General features: G+C 33.8%; 1 protein-coding gene across 3 annotated transcripts in view; it reads right to left on the bottom strand.

The window, feature by feature from the left end:
- SEC63 (SEC63 homolog, protein translocation regulator) overlaps positions 1-20459 on the bottom strand; it is a 68235-nt gene that overhangs the window by 24349 nt on the left and 23427 nt on the right. For all 3 annotated transcript variants that reach the window (XM_024115551.2, XM_055087586.1, XM_055087585.1), the window contains exons 3-14: positions 18075-18189; positions 16622-16734; positions 12693-12754; positions 11837-11895; positions 10319-10369; positions 9179-9287; positions 7036-7130; positions 6804-6936; positions 5341-5433; positions 4528-4682; positions 3055-3202; positions 1624-1706 (exon numbers count right to left, since the gene is read on the bottom strand). In XM_024115551.2, coding sequence (XP_023971319.1) covers positions 1624-1706; positions 3055-3202; positions 4528-4682; positions 5341-5433; positions 6804-6936; positions 7036-7130; positions 9179-9287; positions 10319-10369; positions 11837-11895; positions 12693-12754; positions 16622-16734; positions 18075-18189 — 1216 coding nt within the window. The remainder of the gene's footprint in view (positions 1-1623; positions 1707-3054; positions 3203-4527; positions 4683-5340; positions 5434-6803; positions 6937-7035; positions 7131-9178; positions 9288-10318; positions 10370-11836; positions 11896-12692; positions 12755-16621; positions 16735-18074; positions 18190-20459) is intronic.

The raw sequence follows: 20459 nt of genomic DNA, 5'->3' as shown, positions 1-20459 counted from the left end.
GAAAAGACAACCCTCACAATGGGAGAAAATATTTGCAAATGAATCAACGGACAAAGGATTAATCTCCAAAATATATAAACAGCTCATGCAGCTCAATATTAAAAAACAAACAACCCAATGAAAAATGGGCAGAAGACCTAAATAGACATTTCTCCAAAGAAGACATACAGATGGACAAGAAGCACATTAAAAGATGCTCAACATCATCAGAGAAATGCAAATCAAAACTATAGTGAGGTATCACCTCACACCAGTAAGAATGGGCATTATCAGAAAATCTACAAACAACAAATGCTGGAGAGGGTGTGGAGAAAAGGGTACCCTCTTGCACTCTTGGTGGGAGTGTAAATTGATACAGCCACTATGGAGAACAGTATGGAAGTTCCTTAAAAAACTAAAAATAGAATTACCATATGACCCAGCAATCCCACTACTGGGCATATACCCAGAGAAAACCATAATTCAAAAAGACACATCAACCCCAATGTTCACTGCAGCACCATTTACAATAGCCACATGGAAGCAACCTAAATGCCCATTGACAGACAAATGGATAAAGAAGATGTGGTACATATATACAATGGAATATTACTCAGCCATAAAAAGGAACGAAATTGGGTCATTTGTTGAGACGTGGATGGATCTAGAGACTGTCATACAGAGTCAAGTAAGTCAGAAAGAGAAAAACAAATATCGTATATTAACGCATATATGTGGAACCGAGAAAAATGGTACAGGGCTTCCCTGGTGGCACAATGGTTGAGAATCTGCCTGCTAATTCAGGGCACACGGGTTCAAGCCCTGGTCTGGGAAGATCCTACATGCCGCGGAGCAACTGGGCCCGTGAGCCACAACTACTGAGCCTGCGCATCTGGAGCCTGTGCTCCTCAACAAGAGAGGCCGCGATAGTGAGAGGCCCGTGCAACGCGATGAAAAGTGGCCCCCGCTTGCCACAACTAGAGAAAGCCCTGGCACAAAAAAGAAGACCAACACAGCAAAAATAAGTAAATTAATTAATAAAATCCTACCCCCAACATCTTCTTTAAAAAAAGAAAGAAAAGAAAAATGGTACAGATGAACTGGTTTGCAGGGCGGAAACAGAGACACAGATATAGAGAACAAACGTATGGACCCCAAGGTGGGGAAAGTGGCGGGGGGGTGGTGGTGGGGGGTGCTGGTGGTGGTGGGATGAATTGGGAGATCGGGATTGACATATATACACTAATATGTATAAAATAGATAACTAATAAGAACCTGCTGTATAAAAAAATAAAATTCAAAAAAAAGTAGGTAATGAAATTCTCAACAATAATCAATCTCTGTATAACACTTTACAGTTTAAGAATGATACCCACACTACCTTGTAATTATAATGTTTTACAGGGAATTAACAAATCATCACAGGAAGAATTAATGTATTTTTCAACTTTGTGTGTGTGTGTGTGAAAAACTAATGTGAAAACTATAAAAATTAATTTAAAATTTCAAAACAGCTAACAGAACCTGCAAAATTATATTTGCAAATCTACAATAGTTTTGACTTTGAGAATATATAACTTAGAGTGACAGAATATAAAAGCCTTAACACATAACTCTTAAAGCAAAAAAATACAGACTACTTACTGCCATTGTTTGCCTTGTCAATTTAACCAACACTGTAACTAAGGATCCTACTGTGATGTTGTTGCTATCTTCATCATCCAATACTATAAAAGAAAAATAAATAAATAAAAATCAAGCTCTATGTCAAGGCAAACAGCAAAACTAAACTTATTCAAATCAATCTGGTATTTCAGTATTTCAAACATAGAGTTTTAAACCTACTAAATAAAAAATAACTTATTGACTATCTACTCTGTAAAAAGCTCTCTAGTAGATAGATGGCTTCAACAATGTACTCATTTAATCCTTAAATCAGCTCTATGAAGCATTATTATTATTTCTTTAAAGAAAATACTGAAGTTCAGAAATAAAGTAAAATGCCCAAGTTCACAAAACAGCTATATCGACACTGCCAAGTTTCAAACCCAAGTCTTTTAAAACAAAGTATGTTAGGACTACAACAGCTTTCTCTCACAGTGATATAAAAATAGGATTCTGTCACTCTTAAATTGTGCAATCTTTATACTCACAAGATCTTACCTATATGAACAAATGCGTGCCTGTAAGAATAAAATAATTAAAACTAGTATTCTGAGCAACAGTAAAGATATTTTAAGGCAAGAACTTGAAAATATTATTTATATTAAAAAACACTTTAAAAACATTTTTTGCAATGTTTTTGCAATTGTTTAATTTTTTAAAACCACATTTGCCACATACATCCCCAAAAGTCTAATAATAAAATAAACTTAACTACAAGCCCTTTTAAAACAGAAACCATTCCTAACACATCCTTGTATTCTTGGTCCCACAAGAATGTTTTCACAATGGCAACTTAGCAAATGTCAAAGCTCAGAACAATGTCACAATTAAGGAATGGAGCAGAATAATCTCTAATTCTAATTCTGTCACCATTCTAAGATACTATATTCAGCTCTAAAATGGGAACTCACAGGACAATTATGTAGGTAGAAAAATAAACTCTATTTTTTTTTTCACTCCAAGCAGACATAAAGACAGAAGTCAAGAAAAACACATGAAATGCGGCACAGAGCATGGTGATTTTCAAGATTTAATTAATATAAACAAGTTAGGTTTTAAAAATTAATTTTAGAACTAAGCAGGTTATCTTATACTAACAATAGATATATTTCAAATATCCTTCATTACATCTAGAAATCTCTTTCATTCTTTGAAAAGTTAAGAACTTCTTGAAAGCTAAACTACAGAACAAAAGCATCCTCAAACCTAAGCCCATTAGGTGGATAATAAAAGTAGGGTTCTCAAAATTAATAAGTATACAACATCTTCCATCAGAGCAAATCTGACAGGTAAACTACAGTTCTGCAAAGTCTAATTAAAAGTTATTAAATGAAGTGTTTTGAGGACCTTGAGCCAAATAAACAAAAGCCAATCTATCAAAAGGGAAGCAATGGGAAACCTCCCACTTACCCTGTGATTTTATGTCCATGGTCACATATGGGAAACTCCCAAGGACAGCCATAACCTCTTCATACTTTTCATCTTCAAGGAAGTGCAATAGATTGTGACGATCTGATTCTTTTAAACTCACCAAATCCTGGATAGTCTTAATTTTGTACTAAATTTAAAAAGAGAAAGAAAATAAATCCTGAAGTCATATAACTTTACATAAAAGGAAAATTATTAGCATGTTTACCAAAACAAAATCCAAAAACTTTTAGAAAAATGTTAAGATTATATACATTTCAAAGCAGAAAATACAACTTCACTGCATTTCATGGCCTTTTTCTCCAAGGAAATTTAAATTTAAGAATTTTTTTTATTACAAAGTTAACACACAGCTACTTTTTTTAATTAGAAAAAAATAAAGTTAGAGGAAAAAAATAATAACATTCATATAAACTCTTGACCCAAGCAAGAACGACTGTCATTTGATTTGTTCAGTTTGCAGACCTTTATTTTTAATTTTAATGATAAAAACCTTTAAGAGTATGAATTTATGTCCAAGTAACAGCTGCATGCACCCTTAAGTTTTACTATGCAATACTCTCATTTTTGTTATTTTCTAAATACAGCTATCTGTTATTGCAGTAAAATCTAGCCTGGCTAAATGGATACTCAGGAGAGGGTTTTTTAATTTCTGAGTATTTGGTGCCAGTTATTAATTTTTACTTTCACCGATAGTGATTAGCTCATGAGGCATGTGAAATGCCTTCTTTTGAATTCTGAAGTTTACAATTATGACTTAAAATGTGATCAAATTTATAAGAGTAACACACTTACTCGAAAGGAGAGAACTCTGATGCAAATTTCTAATATATATTTATTAGTTCTACCTTAACACTATCAAATCCAATGTGTATCTTCTGCCTACTTTGTCTAATATCAATATATACAAAGTAATGTTTAAAATCTCCTACCAAAATTACAATTTCATTCCACTTTTTCTTATATTTCCTCAAGTTTTCATTTATATTACATTTCTGAAATATCTTAAGATTCATTATCATAATCTATATACAGATTGTATTTTCTAAATAAGAATTATCTGTATTTGATCTACTTATTTTTTGAATGCTTGATTTTTTTTGTTCATACTCAACCAATAAACTATTGCCCAACCTTTAAGCCACGAATGAAATAAATGGAAAGTATACAGTGCATTTTGACTTAGTACGTTTATTTTTGGCAACATAAAGGACAAAGTGTTGACTGCTAAAATGCACTGACCCCCAAAGTAAACCACTACAGTAGTAAAATATTATAAAACAGCTACCTATTCAAGAAAGTATTAACAAAATCACTTGAGGGATAGTTTTAGAATGTTTAAAACATTGTAAATCGAAGAAGTTCATAGTAACCATTTCTAGAAAAATTTTCATTCATGTTACCTTTAAGTGACAGGACAAACTGCTTAAAACTAATTTTAAAGTAGCAAATTACCTTTTTATGATTAGAAACCCTTCTAAGATTGTCTTCTTCAATGTGAGGGAGCTGCAGAAGGGGAGACTTAAACTGCTGAAGGCCTTGCACAGCCATCTGGGAAAGCTTCATGCAGTTTTCCAGGGATGCCAAAGTTGGAGCACGAAACTCCCTTTCTTAGAAAGAATAGAAGAAAAGCAAAAAGAGGTCTGGACTTTTTATATGTTCAGGAGTACACAATTCATCACAAAAACAAATTCATGTGAACATCCTTAACACCTCAAATTTTAAGATCACAGTGTTGAATTTCCTTTAAAAGTTACTGCGTAAGACACAGAAAATACACAAACTTGGTCAAATGCACATACTGATGTCATGCCAAAAACTGACATCATCCATAACAACAAAACACAACCAGTATCTCTTTTTTAAGGGTCTCTCTTTCCGTTACTGACCATAAATAAACTCCCTCGTTCTTTTTTCCATTATGTAAAAAACACTACATGTCAGATGAATCATCATCACATCACTTAAAGAATTACTTCAAACTCATTGTTAACCTAATTCTAAAACTACTCAGAGGAAGGAAAAGGGTATTTTAAATCTTTGCAAACAATAAAGAACAATAAAACAATGAAAAATTAAATTCAAAAAACATAAGTCACCATAATGAAAAATACAGGAAAGAAATAAGAAAAACCATGAATAAAACTGGGAAAACTGATTCACCTTACAGACAGAATTATACTAAGCACCCAAAAATCGTAAAACTATGAAGTGTAATCTGTATGTGCTTGCAAGAAAAAGTACAACATAATTATGCTTCCTCCTCACCTTCACGGCTCCGGGCCATTATTATTAGTTGGCAGATTACATTAACCATTTCTTGAAGTAGGGCAGGGCATTTTTTCAGCATAAATTGCTGATCTGAAAAACAATAAAACACCTGAAACAAATCATTCTTCTTTTATGATTAAAACATCTTTATCACCTGTAGTCCAAGACGAATGCTAAATTTAAGCTGTCACACAAATTTTTCACATGACCTCAGAATATTACAGGTTGAACACAACAGTTTCTCCTCGGCAGCACTATGTCAAAAATCAATCGGAAAACCCTACCTCAAATTAGATGTTTCAAAGGCAAACTTTTAATATTATGGTCTTGGGCTTTATAAATTACTCCCTACCTTTTTTTTTGGAAATAGCCTTAATCTTAATCATAATCTTACTAATTTAAGAACTTCAAAATTCTTCTTCTTGTGTACCTAAATTCCTATAAGTATAATTATGGATAGGTCCAAAGACTAAGACTGAGAATAAATGTCAACTAAATGGAGAGAGGAGGATAGGAGGAGGAGGAGGGAGACAGACACTTTCATTTATACTGCATATAATAATAGTTAACCGTTAAGATCATCCACTGGGGTTGGTACTCAACCTAAAAAAATATCTGTTCCCTGTTTCTTAGATAATTGGTAAAAATGGAGATGGTTTCATATCTGTACAAAACATTAGGAACAGAATTACTGGTTAAATTGCAACTTCAATAAACAAAGCCTAAATAGCGCTCCTTGATTCCATAAGCAGCCTATCCTATCATTAATCACTGAGCATCAACTGACCTTGTTTTGAAATGCATTTGATTGCATTATTGGCTTAAAGTGGGGCGGGGGCAGAGGGTTGGTTCATTCAGAAAGAAAATTCCCTAAGGATAATAACTTTCTTTTAAAACTTCCAATTGAAATAATGCAAGTGAAAAGAGATGACACTCAAATTCATGACATCCCTGGAAACACCACTGTCCCAATCCACTGCTTTTCTTTTAAGTAGACTAGATGGCTTCAAGTACTTATGAAGCTTTAAATAAAGATTAAACAGACACTTTATTGGTAACTACTGCTGGAGTATGATGGTGGTACCGGTGGCAGTGACCGAGACATCTGTTGTGAAAATCCATTTTTTTCATGCCCCAAAAGGCTTACAAAATCCTTTTTCAAAAGTCATCAGGAACTATTGTATAATCTGCAACTGACTTAACATTTTTCATAGAGAGTATTCTCTCACCTTGAAACACAACATTTTAACATTGGCCAAAACATCTGACTTACTAATACCTTCAAAGAATTTGTGAAGTAATTATGTACGTAGCATACAGATTTGTCTTTAAAAGGTCCTTGAGTAATTATCTGATTGAGCAAAAAAGAACAGTGACAAAAAAACACTGCACCATAAGGTCTAATTAAATCCACCTCTTCTGTACCACTAAAACCCTACAGATATTAGAATCACAAATACCTTCTTCAAGGGTCTCAGGAATTTTCATTCTAGCAAGATGAGACAGTAAAAGAACTCTGGCCTTCAGGCTATATGGGCAGGTAAGTGGCGGCTCATTCTTCTTTAAATTAATGCTGCCAATTTCTCTGATTAGCTAGAGTAAATAAAATAATTATTTTAAAATGTATACTTAAAAAAGCATTAACTTTATATACTTAAATGTTTATCAAGGAATTTGGGAGACAGGCCTAACCTGAGGTATTAGAATATTATCTGTTGGTCTGCTCGTGGCATCCTTGTTATACTGAGGATCAAATTCAGAGGCTCCAGCCAAGACCATGATAAGACCTAAGAAAACAAAAGAAATATGAAGAAAAATAAATTTGCTCACCCATTAATCTGCCTCCCATGATACTTGATTAATCCTAGAGTGAGGCAGTTTTCCAATCACACACAATGCTAAAATCATCTGAACTCCACTATCAATAAGCATTAATCTCTCTCATAACAAAAGAAACGTCTCACTTTTTAAAATGTGTGCAATATTACCTATCACAAGTAAATAGAAATACACATCAAATTAAGGGCCCAGAAGCAACTAGGTGCATTAAAATCACTACAAATAGCATCTGTTTCTAGACCTAAGCATGTGTTCCACAGAAATTTATAGCAGGAAGTATTCTATGTGATGTTACTGCTTTGTTTAAAAAAAAAAAAAAAAAAAAAAAAAGGTGGGGGGGACTCCATGGCTAAATAAAGCTGAGAAATAAGAGTTAAAAAGAGTTTCAGGTTTCTTCACTTCATGACTCCTCAGAGCCTTGAGTAAACTAAAATATACTGTAATTTGAAGAAATTTTTATTATGGAACCCTGGAGGGTTTTGTAGGAATAGTGTTCCTTGAAATACACATGATGTGAGGTCACATATATTAGTGTTACTCTCGTTGGCCTATACAAGTTCTTTAATGACTGGCACTATAGTCATCAATCTTACCTTACAGCAGAAAATACATGCAACATCCTCACAAAAAGCAGGACAGTACAGAGGTTAAGTGCATAGCTGAATGACCTAGAACAATATTCTTCACCTCTCTGTGGGCCTCAGTTTCTTCATATGTGCCTGACACACAGTCAGCATAGTAATGTGTGTGAGCTATTACTATTACTACCCTCAAATGTTTGAATGAAAACAACTAAGACAGCTATATAAATGGTGCCAATGCTAAAACCAAGGATATATAACCAAACCCACCAGCTAAACAAAGCTTTTCTGATAGAATTAATTGTGTAAGGCCAAGTACCATCCTCAGAAATGAAATAGAAATCAAGATCACTGATCCAAAAGACACATTAAAACAGGTTACAAACATGAAACAGTTTCATAAGGGAGAATGTTTATATATTAATATTTCGATCCAGCGTAAGGAAGAGTCATACATGTACATAAGGGAAGGTAACATTCACTCATTCCTCAGAAATAAAAGATCTGCTCATTCTTCAGAAATGTAAGATCAGCTCACACAGTCATATGATCCTGAGGAATCTCTTTCTCACTACCAAGAAAGTTGGTAAAATTGGAAAATATGAAATACGAAAAAGTCCACTCAGGTTTTGGAACAAAAATGCATCCTCCAGTGAGGCACAATTTAAAACTTACTTTTTTTTTTTTTAAGGAAGGGAAGGGAAATGTGTATGATTTCCACAGAGCAGTGATTCTGAAAGGCAACACTATATATTCCAGGGATAAAATTTATAATGTTAGCTTTATGGGATTCAAAGAAAGTTATTTAGGATGGTACTTTTTTTCATAATAAATTTTGAAATAAGACTCTGGGAATGAAATATTCTGGCAGTTTTCTTTTAACACACCCAAGACCTCTACATACTTTACACGATTAACACAGTATAATGTACTGATTTAGGGCTTGGGAACCACATTACCTGAGTTCCATCCTAGCTCTGTCACTTACTGTGTATTCTTGGGCTCAGTTTCTTCATCTATAAAATGTGCTTAAAAACAGCACTTATTTATGGGGGCATACAAAGATTAAATGAGTTAATACATGCATAGTGGCTAACAATGCCTGGCAATGATAAATACTCAAGAAATGTTAGCTGGTATTATTACAAAATTAGCCCACAAGAAGTTTTACCATAAAATTTCTGGAGGGAAAAAAATATGTATTGATATATACATATAGCTGAGTAAAACGGGAATAACAGAACTACAGATTAAGACATATGATAAAGGGTGTTAGCATTTTCCTCCAGCTTTAGCTATAATGAACTGAATATCCCTAAAACTATTAAATGGAATTTCTCCAGTTGAATATATATCAACTCTACATAAATGACTCAAAAAATAATCTAATATCACAGTTACTTAAATTTACTTACGTTTCATATCCATATTTCGGGTTTTATAAACAAAGTATGTATAAATTTGTGTTGTGCGTATTAGAATCTGGTCTCCACTATAGCGTATTGAGCGATACCACCAAGAGCCCTAAAGCGCAAAATTAAACCAGAAATAAAGCATAAAAACCATGATAAATGTTAACTTTGATACAGAATGGTCAAATTTTCTAAATGTTCATAAACCAATAAAAAGACCTGCTCTTTAGAACAAATGCCTTTGTTACATATTTCAAATGATTTATTTGGTAAATATTTATGCTGCCTGAGGCCTAAACACCAACCTACCTCAGTACATATATATGATTAAAACATTTAAGTTTCAGCTAGAAATTGTTTAAAGACAAAATAGGAATGGAACAACCCACTGCTATAAGCAACAAGCTGGTTCCTCACACATAGCATGTCTTCAATAAATATTTGACAAATAAGCGTAGGAGCAATTTTATAGTTGATATACTACTTTCATTCACATTATTGCACACAAGTGGATTCTCACACAACAATCCTATGAAGAAGGCAAGACAGGTTAATTGTTAGCCTCACTATGGGACCCATAGGAACCGTAAGATCAGTAAGAACACCACCAGTCATGAGAGTAATAAACAATAAAATCATAAACTTTATGGTACCTCCATATTGAGGTACTATGCAACTGTTTTTAAAAATGAGGTTGTTCTACATGTTGTACCCCTATATGAAGCAAAAAAAGTCACAGTACAATACATATAGTAAGATCACATTTCTTTTTTAAATGTGCACATGTATATATACATAATGCATAGAAAAATATCTGAAAAGGAAGCAAACTTAGCAGTGATTATCTCTGACAGAGAAATGGAGTTGGGGGAGGTGGTAATGGAAGATTTTCATTTTAAATTCTAAATACATCTGTACTATCTCATTTGTGTGTAATTTTTGGATCAGGAGGAGATTCATTTTAACATACTAAAGAGATGTCACCTTTAGAAGACCTTTAAAGTATAATCAAATATAAGATTCTTAAAATTCAAGGATTAATGGATTATATTCTAATACAAATTACAATCTTATAAGGAGGCTCCAAAGTATGCACCAATTCCCTTCCCTAAAAAAATGTTAATAAAAAGAGCTGGAACTTACCACAACAACTGGAAGGATAACCATGAATGCCAATCCATATACAAGTAAAACCTTGAATTGAAAAGGAAAGAAAAAATGATGGCCTTCATCAGGTAAATTATGACAACATCCATGAACACTTATTTTGAGGCTTACATGGGGGAGGCACTATTAAAAGCACTCCTCATGCAGTACTTCATTTAATCCTTATTTTCAAACTCTAAGAGGAAGGTACCATTATTATTTTCCTTTTGCAGATAGGGAACCTGAAGCATATATAGTCATCCCTCGGTATCCATGGGGAACTGGTTTTAAGGCCCCCAAGGATACCAAAATTCAGGGATGCTCAAGTCCTTTATACAAAATGGTGATAAAAGAATAGGGCCTCTTTATCCATGGATGCAAAACATGTCGAAAGGGAGGGCCAACTTCAGCTGACCCTTGAACAATGTGGGGCTTGGCTCCCCGACCTCCTTGCAGTAGAAAATCCACCTCTAACTTCAGAGTTGGCCCCCCATTACCTGTGGTTCTGCATCCTCAGATTCAACCAATCATGGATTGTGCAGTACTGTAGTCCGTATTTATCAAAAAAATCCACGTATTAAGTGGACCCACACAGTTCAAGCCCCTGTTGTCCAAGGGTCAACTGTATTATATATCCACACCTTGGCAAGTAGTTAGTGCCTTGGAAATAAATGGTAGAAGCTGGTTTCTTTGCCTAAATATCAAACAGAACACATAATGTTCTGTTTGCAAGTAATTTCTATCTATTGGTCTTAGATTTCTGTCCTACTGCTTGATCCTAAATCTGGTAGCTAACTATCTTTTCTCTTCTCTAGTATTCCCTGAATAACCCTAAGCATAATAAACATGCTTATATACAGCAACTATATACCCTGGAAAATAACATGTAAATAAATAGCCATAAAATAATACTAAATAGCCATTTACAAAACAAAACATGGATTTTTTTTATTGCTTCAAAGATAGCTCCTAGATAATTATTTTCAAGAAAGGAGAAGTAGGGAATTCCTGAACAATAGGTTAGGATAATTCCTGATGTTTTAAGAGTTGCAGCCTCTATTATGGACTGAAGCCTGATATCCTACTGTCTCCTGAAGTACCATATATAATATATATCATTATGTTAGCACACATTAAAATTAATTTAGCCTGGGTAAATGTGGAATAAAAGATAACTTAAATTTTAAGCGCTACTTAAGATAAATGTAGATACCATAAAAAAACAGTGGTTCCCTAAACCAAGGGTAGGACCCAATCTGAAACCACCTCCACAAGAAATCACCACAACTGTAAGGAATTCCTTAAACAGTGCAGGGGGGAACCCTACACTAGAACACACTGCCCCAAACCAACAACCTAATAATAGGAACCGAATCTTTTCTCCATTATGCAAAAACAGTTTTCACAATACACAGTTAAATTGAAAACAGCATATCAGTATTTTCTTTGTAAAGCTCTCTTTATATTATCAAGATATATAGAACACATTATAGTGTCTTATTTAAATGTACTCACCAAAATTGAATTTTTCTGGTCAACTATCCAAGCTGGCAGGGCAATTCCAAAGCTCGTGGCTAAAATAGGAAGAATATTTTTGAAGAGTCTCCATTTCCAGTTTTATTTCTTTATATCCCCAAATTCTGTCTCCCCTACCCCCTCCAAAAAAGCTTTAAGATTATCTTATTATGTGTTTCCATTATACAAAAGTTGATGGACATGGTTTATATTTGAAATTTAAAATTTTTCCAGAAGTAAAAAAATTCTAAGTACGTGAATTCTTTCTTCCCAGAACACTTAAATTCTTTTATATGTCCTGAGTTTATGTAAACACTATGAATATATGAGAAAATGTTTAGTCAGTAAAGAAAAACAGATTTTTTTCATCCAATTTTTATCAACTACTAACTGGAAATGAAGAATAATAACAGTGACTACTTTCCTCATCAAATCAATCAAAGTTCTGTCTTTCAAACCAATCTCTAGAAAGAAGAATAAAGTAAAAATTAATTAAAGGGAACTCAATTTACATATTTGTTTAATTCCTTGTGGTTGTAATTTTCCTATTCACAAACTAAAAAAATCAAAACATTCTTTTCAATCTAGTTAACATTTTTATAATATACACATATCATAACCCCAGTATTTTTTTTTTTTTTTTTTTTTGCGTTACGCGGGCCTCTCACTGTTGTGGCCTCTCCCGTTGCGGAGCACAGGCTCAGCGGCCATGGCTCACGGGCCCAGCCGCTCCACGGCATATGGGATCTTCCCAGACCGGGGCACGAACCCGTGTCCCCTGCATCGGCAGGCGGACTCTCAACCACTGTGCCACCAGGGAAGCCCCCAAGTATTTTTTAATCATCATTTACCACACCTTGAGGCCCATCTGGATTTCCAAACTCTTCCCAATTTTTCCGGGACTCTTCATCAGTTAAACTAGCATAAAAGGAACAAAGGTGCAAAATTAGAAAGCCACATCTAAAAAATAATTACTCATATACACAAACTCCATTAACTAACCAACTCACTTCTTAAAGATAATTTCAGAGAATCAAGAAAAGAACTCTCTGAAATCAGAAAAAAAGGGGGAGAGGAAAATAAATTCAGCATTAACAGAAAATGCTAACTATTGAGCCCAGATACAAATTCCTAGTTGGCCCATGGGTTCTCGGATTTAGCCAGTTCAAGCCAGAAGATGCAACTTTAAAGGTTACTACATTTTCTAAGGAGGCAGGGAGGATTATAGGTTACTTTTAAAAATTTTATACACTCAGATAGTTCCCAAAATTTCTTCAATGGGCATGTTTTTACTTTAATAATGATATATATCTATTTTTTAAATATAAACTTAATACATGATTAATAATAATCCCTCCAAAACTGGCACCACATTCTCAAAGAAAAAAATAATTAATAACACCTATAAAATTCCACTGCTTTGGAAAAGGTCATTTGCATTGTGCTAAGATCACAATTTTCTCCTAAGCCAACTTCCAGCAAGACCAGGAAAATATCTGCTAAAGCAACAGCTTCTTAACCCAAGCAATATGGAAGTGACAGTGATTTTTTAAACACCTAAACATAAATATAACCCCTGACCTGGGCAATGGCTCAAGGCACAGGGTGAAAGTAGTTTTATTCCAAGTCCCAGTATAGATGTTAAAAAAAAAAAAAAAAATTAAAAGAAAATTTCAATTCCTTCAAAAACTTTACAATGCTGTTAAGGAGACAAGGCAGACACATACACACAAAATGACCAATAACATAATAAGGAAGGCATTCTTGCAGACCAATTGGCAAAAGATTATGCTTATGTCCAAATCTAATTTTAGCCATATTTCTATTTCCCAGAACATATGCACTTAAGATACAATGAATTTTCTATTCAACAAAGCTCCAATTGAGAGAGAGAATGCAGAAGTACCTTAATAAAATTGCAAAATTGTTCAATGATTTGAAAATATTTTTAAACTTATCAATTTGGTCATTTATGAAAACAAGAACCTTGATGTATTTACTCCTTATTCAACTATAACTCCACTTACAATGTTTGACCTAAGGCTGCAGTAAAATACAGGAGCCAATGAAAGGCATTATTAGAGAGACTGCAAGTTAATAAGGAGTGGTGCTAAGATTCCTTTCTGCTAAGGGAGGGATGTTTTTCAAAAACTTTTGCCTTTGTTTCCCTGTACAATTTTCCACCCCACCCAGAGCTTTAGCTATTGTTTCTTTCAATTTTCTGTCTCCTAATCAGAGTCTTTTCCCCAAAATAATTATCTCTGTCCCCTCTTGACTTTCTAATGATGGAAGCATCATAAACTGTTCTCTTCTCTATGCAATGCCCTTAGGTTTTGCAAAATAAAGCACAGCTCTCATCAGAGAAGCACTTGATTTTTCAACCTGCATACACACCTGATTAAAATTCCATTAACTCATTCATTAAACCATTTGTACAACTGTTGTGTAACCATCCTGTATACTCAAAGGAATTATCCATTTTTTAAAAAGTCAGTGTAAGAAAGCAACTGATTTTTGGCTACTTATTAGTGCTTCAGTATCCATTCCTAAGACTTAGGGTACTTAAAAGCTATGTGATTTCAGTATAATTTATATATAACAAGCTTAAACAACACCAATGGTGCTAACATAATTTTTTTTAATTCAATGAGCATAAAGTTTCCTAAACATGATTATACCCCTTGACTTTGGGGGTGGGAGGTTATATCATAGATCCTATTAGGAATCTAATGAAACCTATGCCCCTCCTGCCCTGGAAAAAAATGTGCCCTGCACATTTACAAACACACATAAATTCTGTATACAGTTTCAGGGACCTCAGTTTATAAATCCTAACCCAGAGAATGCTTTCACTAAATTATATGTGAGGGGCCTGAGTTGGCTATGTAGAGCTAAGTTACATACTCATATGTAAGAACACATGAAAACATACTTTTTAAAAATCAAAATATCTTTAAGGATGTAAATCATGCTGCCCACTCGTTATAAAGTAGTTTAAACATAGGTTTTATACCCAAAAGCAAAATCCCAACTATATCCAGAAGAATGAATCAGATATCAATAGTTGGTGTAACTCCTCAAAAATAACCATACCACCTTTCCTTTAAGTTACAATCTGGTCTGAAGAAACAGGAATGACCCAGCTTGTTTATTATAGTGAGTGAATAAGGGAAGAGAAACTAGCCTGAATAACCAAGGCAAATTCTGAAAAACTTTGCAGATCATGCAGTTTTTTATAACTGCTTTATACAAGTTGCTTGAATTACATAACTTAGGCTGGTAGAGTTATACACAAGATAGCAGCTTCAATCACTCAGAATCTATATTCAGTAAAATGTACCCTTTTAACTAATCTAGCTATACTTGTACAAGTTACAATAACTCAAAGTTCTGGGTCCCATAATCATTTTACTTCTTATTTGTCTGATAGACCATTAACTATTTAAGACATTTTACATACAAAACATTCTACATCTTGAACATGTAACGGAGTTAAAACCAAAGGCCACATATTATTCTTCTGTACTTCTTAGAATAGTGACCATACATCAGAGTCAGATTTCCAGTAACCTGAGAACAAAATCATGAACTTGAAAGTGTTACAATACCTGAAAACTCAGGGGGGAAAAAAAAATAACTGTACCAAAAGCACTAAAATTAAAACTACTAATTATTTTGGGGAAAAGAATCTGATTAGAAGACAGAAAGTTGAAAGAAACAATAGCTGAAGCTCTGGGTGGGGTGGACAATTGTACGGGGAAACCAAGGCTATCTGACTTCCTCTGGAAATCTTCAGTTCTTCTTAAATTACCTGAAGACAGCAAATAAGGCACTGCAATACTTGTGCAACAAGGGTAAATGCTTAAAGGAGACATACTGAAAAAAGGGGAAAAGGAGACATCAACTGAAAGACAGCAATCTGGAGGACGTCTGCTGTGTAGAAAAGAAAATGTAGTGTACACTTCAGAAGCTCCTGAAAGTATTGCTTTATTACAGAATCATATTCATATAGATAACAAGCAATCCACAAAGGGGGGGGGGGGGCGGGCTAGGCGGAGAGGAGACATGGTCAATATACTTTTATTAAGCACAAAAATGCGTAAGATGATATTTCCCAAACTTTTGTCATTCACATTCCACTTTCACAGCCTGCTATTATATCTGCATATCCTATTATTTACTTATATTTTTTAAGTTAGCTTACAAAATTATATACATCACCGAGTGCTCAAAAAACAGATAACATCTTGTCTGTATTTTACTCTTTAATTCAATATAAGAGCTGTGTGGGATATATCTATGATTCCTGAAGAGTCCAGCTAACTTTTTAACTCTTGTAATATTAATACTCAAGGAATTACTTCAAATTTTATATACCCTATCCTGTTTCCCCAAAATTAAACTCATCTTTAGTTTATAGTTTAAATGAGACAAGCTACAAGCCAAAATAAAAGAAATAGATCTAGCCTAACAAAAAGCCTAGAAATGAAAACAAGGTGCAAGTATATCTCTTCTAATCAGGATGCTTTGAAAATAGCTCAATTAACACATCATTTATTACTTAATTTAACCAACTTACATGGCAAAAGCACTACTGTAAGTTACTTAAAATTAAGGTTTGGCTAAATTAACACTTCAGGGTTGCCAAGTAGTTCCATAAATGATAGACTCAACATATGAGGCACTTAATAAAAGTGTATGACAACTATTTTATTACTACTTTATTCAAATAGAAAACTATCTTTACCACTCTTAAAAATGTGTAACGGGTCCTATAATACTTACGCTGCATAAGCTTTTGCTATCCTCATGAACATAACTTCATCACCTCCTTTATCTGGATGATACTTAAGTGACAGCAAACGATACTGTTTCTTAATTTCTGCTACTGTTGCCCCCTAAAAGAAAAGGCTTTGTTTTAGTAAAAATAAGCACAATGCTGTAAAAACATAATCCATCCCACTTTGAACTTAAAATATTGAACTACTCAATATTTTCAGAAACAGAAAATGAAGTTTTCATCCTATATATACCTTGTCCTATAAATTTCACCCACATATTTTTTAAATAAAAATATTCATTTTGTCCAATATATTTTATTTTATTGAGCACCTAGTATGTGCCACTCAGTACCCCAGGCACCGACGATTTGCGACTGATACTATATAATGCCATTTAAATAAAATAAAATGATAGTGACATTTAAATATCAAAGAATGATCACAGTAAATTAAGTCTGGCTGAAAAAAACTCAAATCAAAGGTTAACTTCCTTTCTAAGAAAAAAATCTGAAGAATTTCTGGTTTTACCTGCTTGTCAATATTTTAATATCAAGTAAATACTTAGTAAGTTTACCTTAGTTGTTTCCTAATTAGATTCAATTTCTATGAATAAATTTTTCACATTGATTTTTTTTATGGCATTAAATTGCCCCCAAACCTTTTAATCTTAAAAAATCTCTCTTGATGACCATGATCATCACAATAAGAAAACTCAGATGATATGCAAACTTTTCTTCTACAAAGCAGAGAACTAGAAGATAAACACACTCCTTACTGTGTATCATATGAATCTCTGGATCAAGCCATCTACTGAGGAGAGACTAGAGGTAAAAAAAAAAAAAAAGTAGTATGGGGGAAAAAATGGAAAGGGCACTAGATTCACCTTGGTTACTAAGAAGTTATGGGACCCCAGACAAAACACAAATTTTCCAGGCCTCATTTTCTCCATGACAAAAAAAAGGCTAGATGATCTCTAGAATTCATTTCAGTTCTCACTTTCCACTGATTAACTTAAAAGACCAATTTTCTACTGGGACCCATCACTAAAGTTCAATCAAGAAAGTCAGCTAACAGGTACACTCAAGATTAACCTGAATTTCTGCGACAAAGACACCAACACACTGCCTTAGTGTCAACTAACACAGGGTCCCATCCAACTAACATAAATAAACCCCTTGCTTCTAACTTTGCATTAAACCAACCTTAGAAATGTCTTTAAAAAATATACTAACTTCTCATCTCATCTTCAGATATTTTTACATTTTAGCAGTTACAAACCAACCCTTAATAGGATGGCAGTCAACATCTGTGGCTTAAAAAACATACATGCATTAGAATAATAATGGATTAGGTATCTTTTTTAACTGACCAGAGTCTGATTTCTTTAGGCACAGCTCAATTTCTTTTAGGCTGTGGGCCCAGAGTATTTTCAAGGGACTATATAAAAGACTACTTACAGGATCCAAATTTAATACTTCATAAGGATTGTATTCTTGATATTCTCGGTCTGTTTTGGAAACTTTGTATGTAAGGAATAATAACAATGCCCATCCTGCAAGCAGAACTATTTTCCTGTTTAGAAAAAAGATAAGTGAGTAGAAAGAAATACAACTATACGGTTTTCCTTTAAGATTCTAAAGACACTATGGCAAGGCACAAAACAATCTTAAGTAGTCTCATGTCACTGTGCTATTGACTCAAATTCTATAACCACTGGGTTGTAAGACACAATAAGGACAGCATCTTTTTTCACCTTTGAATTCTCTAGAATCTAGCAGTGCCTGGCATATAATATTCTCTCAGTTACTATTTGCAGAATTTTAAGTAAGAAGTTAATGTACTCATTAACTTATTGGATCCATTCCATTAGATCAAAATATATTAATACTTAGTATTCAGTTAAACATTTAATGTAAAAAAGAATTGCTCTTGACCTTGTAATTACACTTTTAGTAAGATAAACTATGAAAAATAATGGGTCAATTGTGCAAAGATGAATAAGTAGCCTTGTTTATAACAGTAAAAATTTGGAAACAACCTTAATGTCCATTTATAAGGAACTAATTAAATAAACCATTTATAGGAGACTAATTAAATAAACCAAGATATAGCCACACAATAGAATATTTTTAGCTAACAGATATAGAAAGACGTGCATAACAAGTTAAAAAAAGATATAAAAGAACATATAGTTTGAAAAAAAAGTAATTTCTTTTCTCTTCAATATGTTCTATTTAGTAAAAATATTTAAAAGATTGATATTACCAGTGTTGGAGAGGCTAAGGTAAAAAGGAGCTCTCATACATTCTACACTCTGAAGGAATATCTGGCAATAAGGTTATCAAAAGCCCTAAAGAAGTATATACCTTTTTAAATACCATCTATTCCACTTCAAGAAATTTAGAAGGAAATAAACTAAAATTAAGTTTATAATGTATAAAAGGGTGGCTACAGGTATAATTAATAGCTGAAAACACACACACATAAATGTCCATCAACAGAATACTGAACAGATAAATAACAGTATATCCATAGAGAGATACTATCTAGACACTAAAAATATTTGCTGTGAAAGATTATCTACCTTGTAATGTTAAATTAGAAAAACAGCTTTCAAAGCTGTATGTATAATATAATCCTATTCTTTGTAAATAAAAGTTTATTATAAGTAAAAATATAGAAGGTAAATCATCTTAATGGTGGTTATCTTTAATGATGAAATTGAATAATTTTTTTATACCTTTTGTATCACAATTTGTTACATTAGGTAGGAACTGTTAAACAAAGACATAAATGAATCATAGGAGACCTAGTCAAACAAAACTGAAGTGACCTATTTTCAAATACAGAAAGAAAACATTCCGTGTGTTTAAGTTCTCTTGATAGGAACTTAGCTTAACCGTGTTTATTTGGAGTTTCCAGGATCCAGTTCCAACCTACCTCCTTACTTTTATCACCCTAGTATTTCAAACAAAATAAATCCCCATATCCCACAGTTCCCTAAGCTTTTCCCACCATTATGCTTTTGCTCTCTTGGGTCTTTCAACCTAGAATTCCCATTCCGCATTGCTTCATATCCAAACTATATTCATCCTTCAAGACTCAACTCAAATTATCTATCCTCCAAGAAGCAATCCTTAACCCCTGTTAAGATGATCAATGGGGAGACCATGGTTACAGTCACAAAGAAGCACAAACCATGACCTTCCTCCTCTGGCTCGTTGCAAACTCCTTGAGCACGTGGACAGGATCTTATTCAGTTCTGACTAACCTCAGAGTAACAGAGATGGCACTCAGATGCAAATTTCTTTCTATCTGGCCAAATTAATGCTCTAAACCTTATTAAGGGCATAATACTGCAAGCTGCTTTCCATACTATCTGTATGCCCAAACACGAAGAGAGAGGCCTACCTGGAATACTCCCACTTTTACCTGGCTATCTAGGGAGAGGTAGTTAAGAACATAGGCTCTGGAGCAAAAACTACCTGAAGTCAAATCCCAACTTTACCACTTATTAACTGAGAGATCTTGGCAAGCTGCTTAGCCTTTTACAATTCAATTTCCAACTTTTAGGGTGGGTTTGAGAATTAAATAAGATTAGGTATGTAAAGCCCCTAAAAGGTGCCTCACAGATAGTAAACAACCAATTCATGGCAGCTATTTGCTGTTATTAGTAACTCTTACCCAAGTCTCAGCTTTCAACTAGGACCTCACTTACTCAAGGAAATCTTCTCTATCTCATGCCAGTTAAGAGCACTCCCTCTGTTCTTTCATGGCACACCCTCCCCGCCCCTTACAACCCTTACCAAACTCTATTATCATCACTTGTTTACTTGTTAGTA

The sequence above is a fragment of the Physeter macrocephalus genome, chromosome 10 (genome assembly GCF_002837175.3).
Source record: "Physeter macrocephalus isolate SW-GA chromosome 10, ASM283717v5, whole genome shotgun sequence".
NCBI classification, from domain to species: Eukaryota; Metazoa; Chordata; class Mammalia; order Artiodactyla; family Physeteridae; genus Physeter; species Physeter macrocephalus.
The sequence above is the reverse complement of the archived record's forward strand: the minus strand, read 5'-3'. Positions and strand labels throughout refer to the sequence as shown.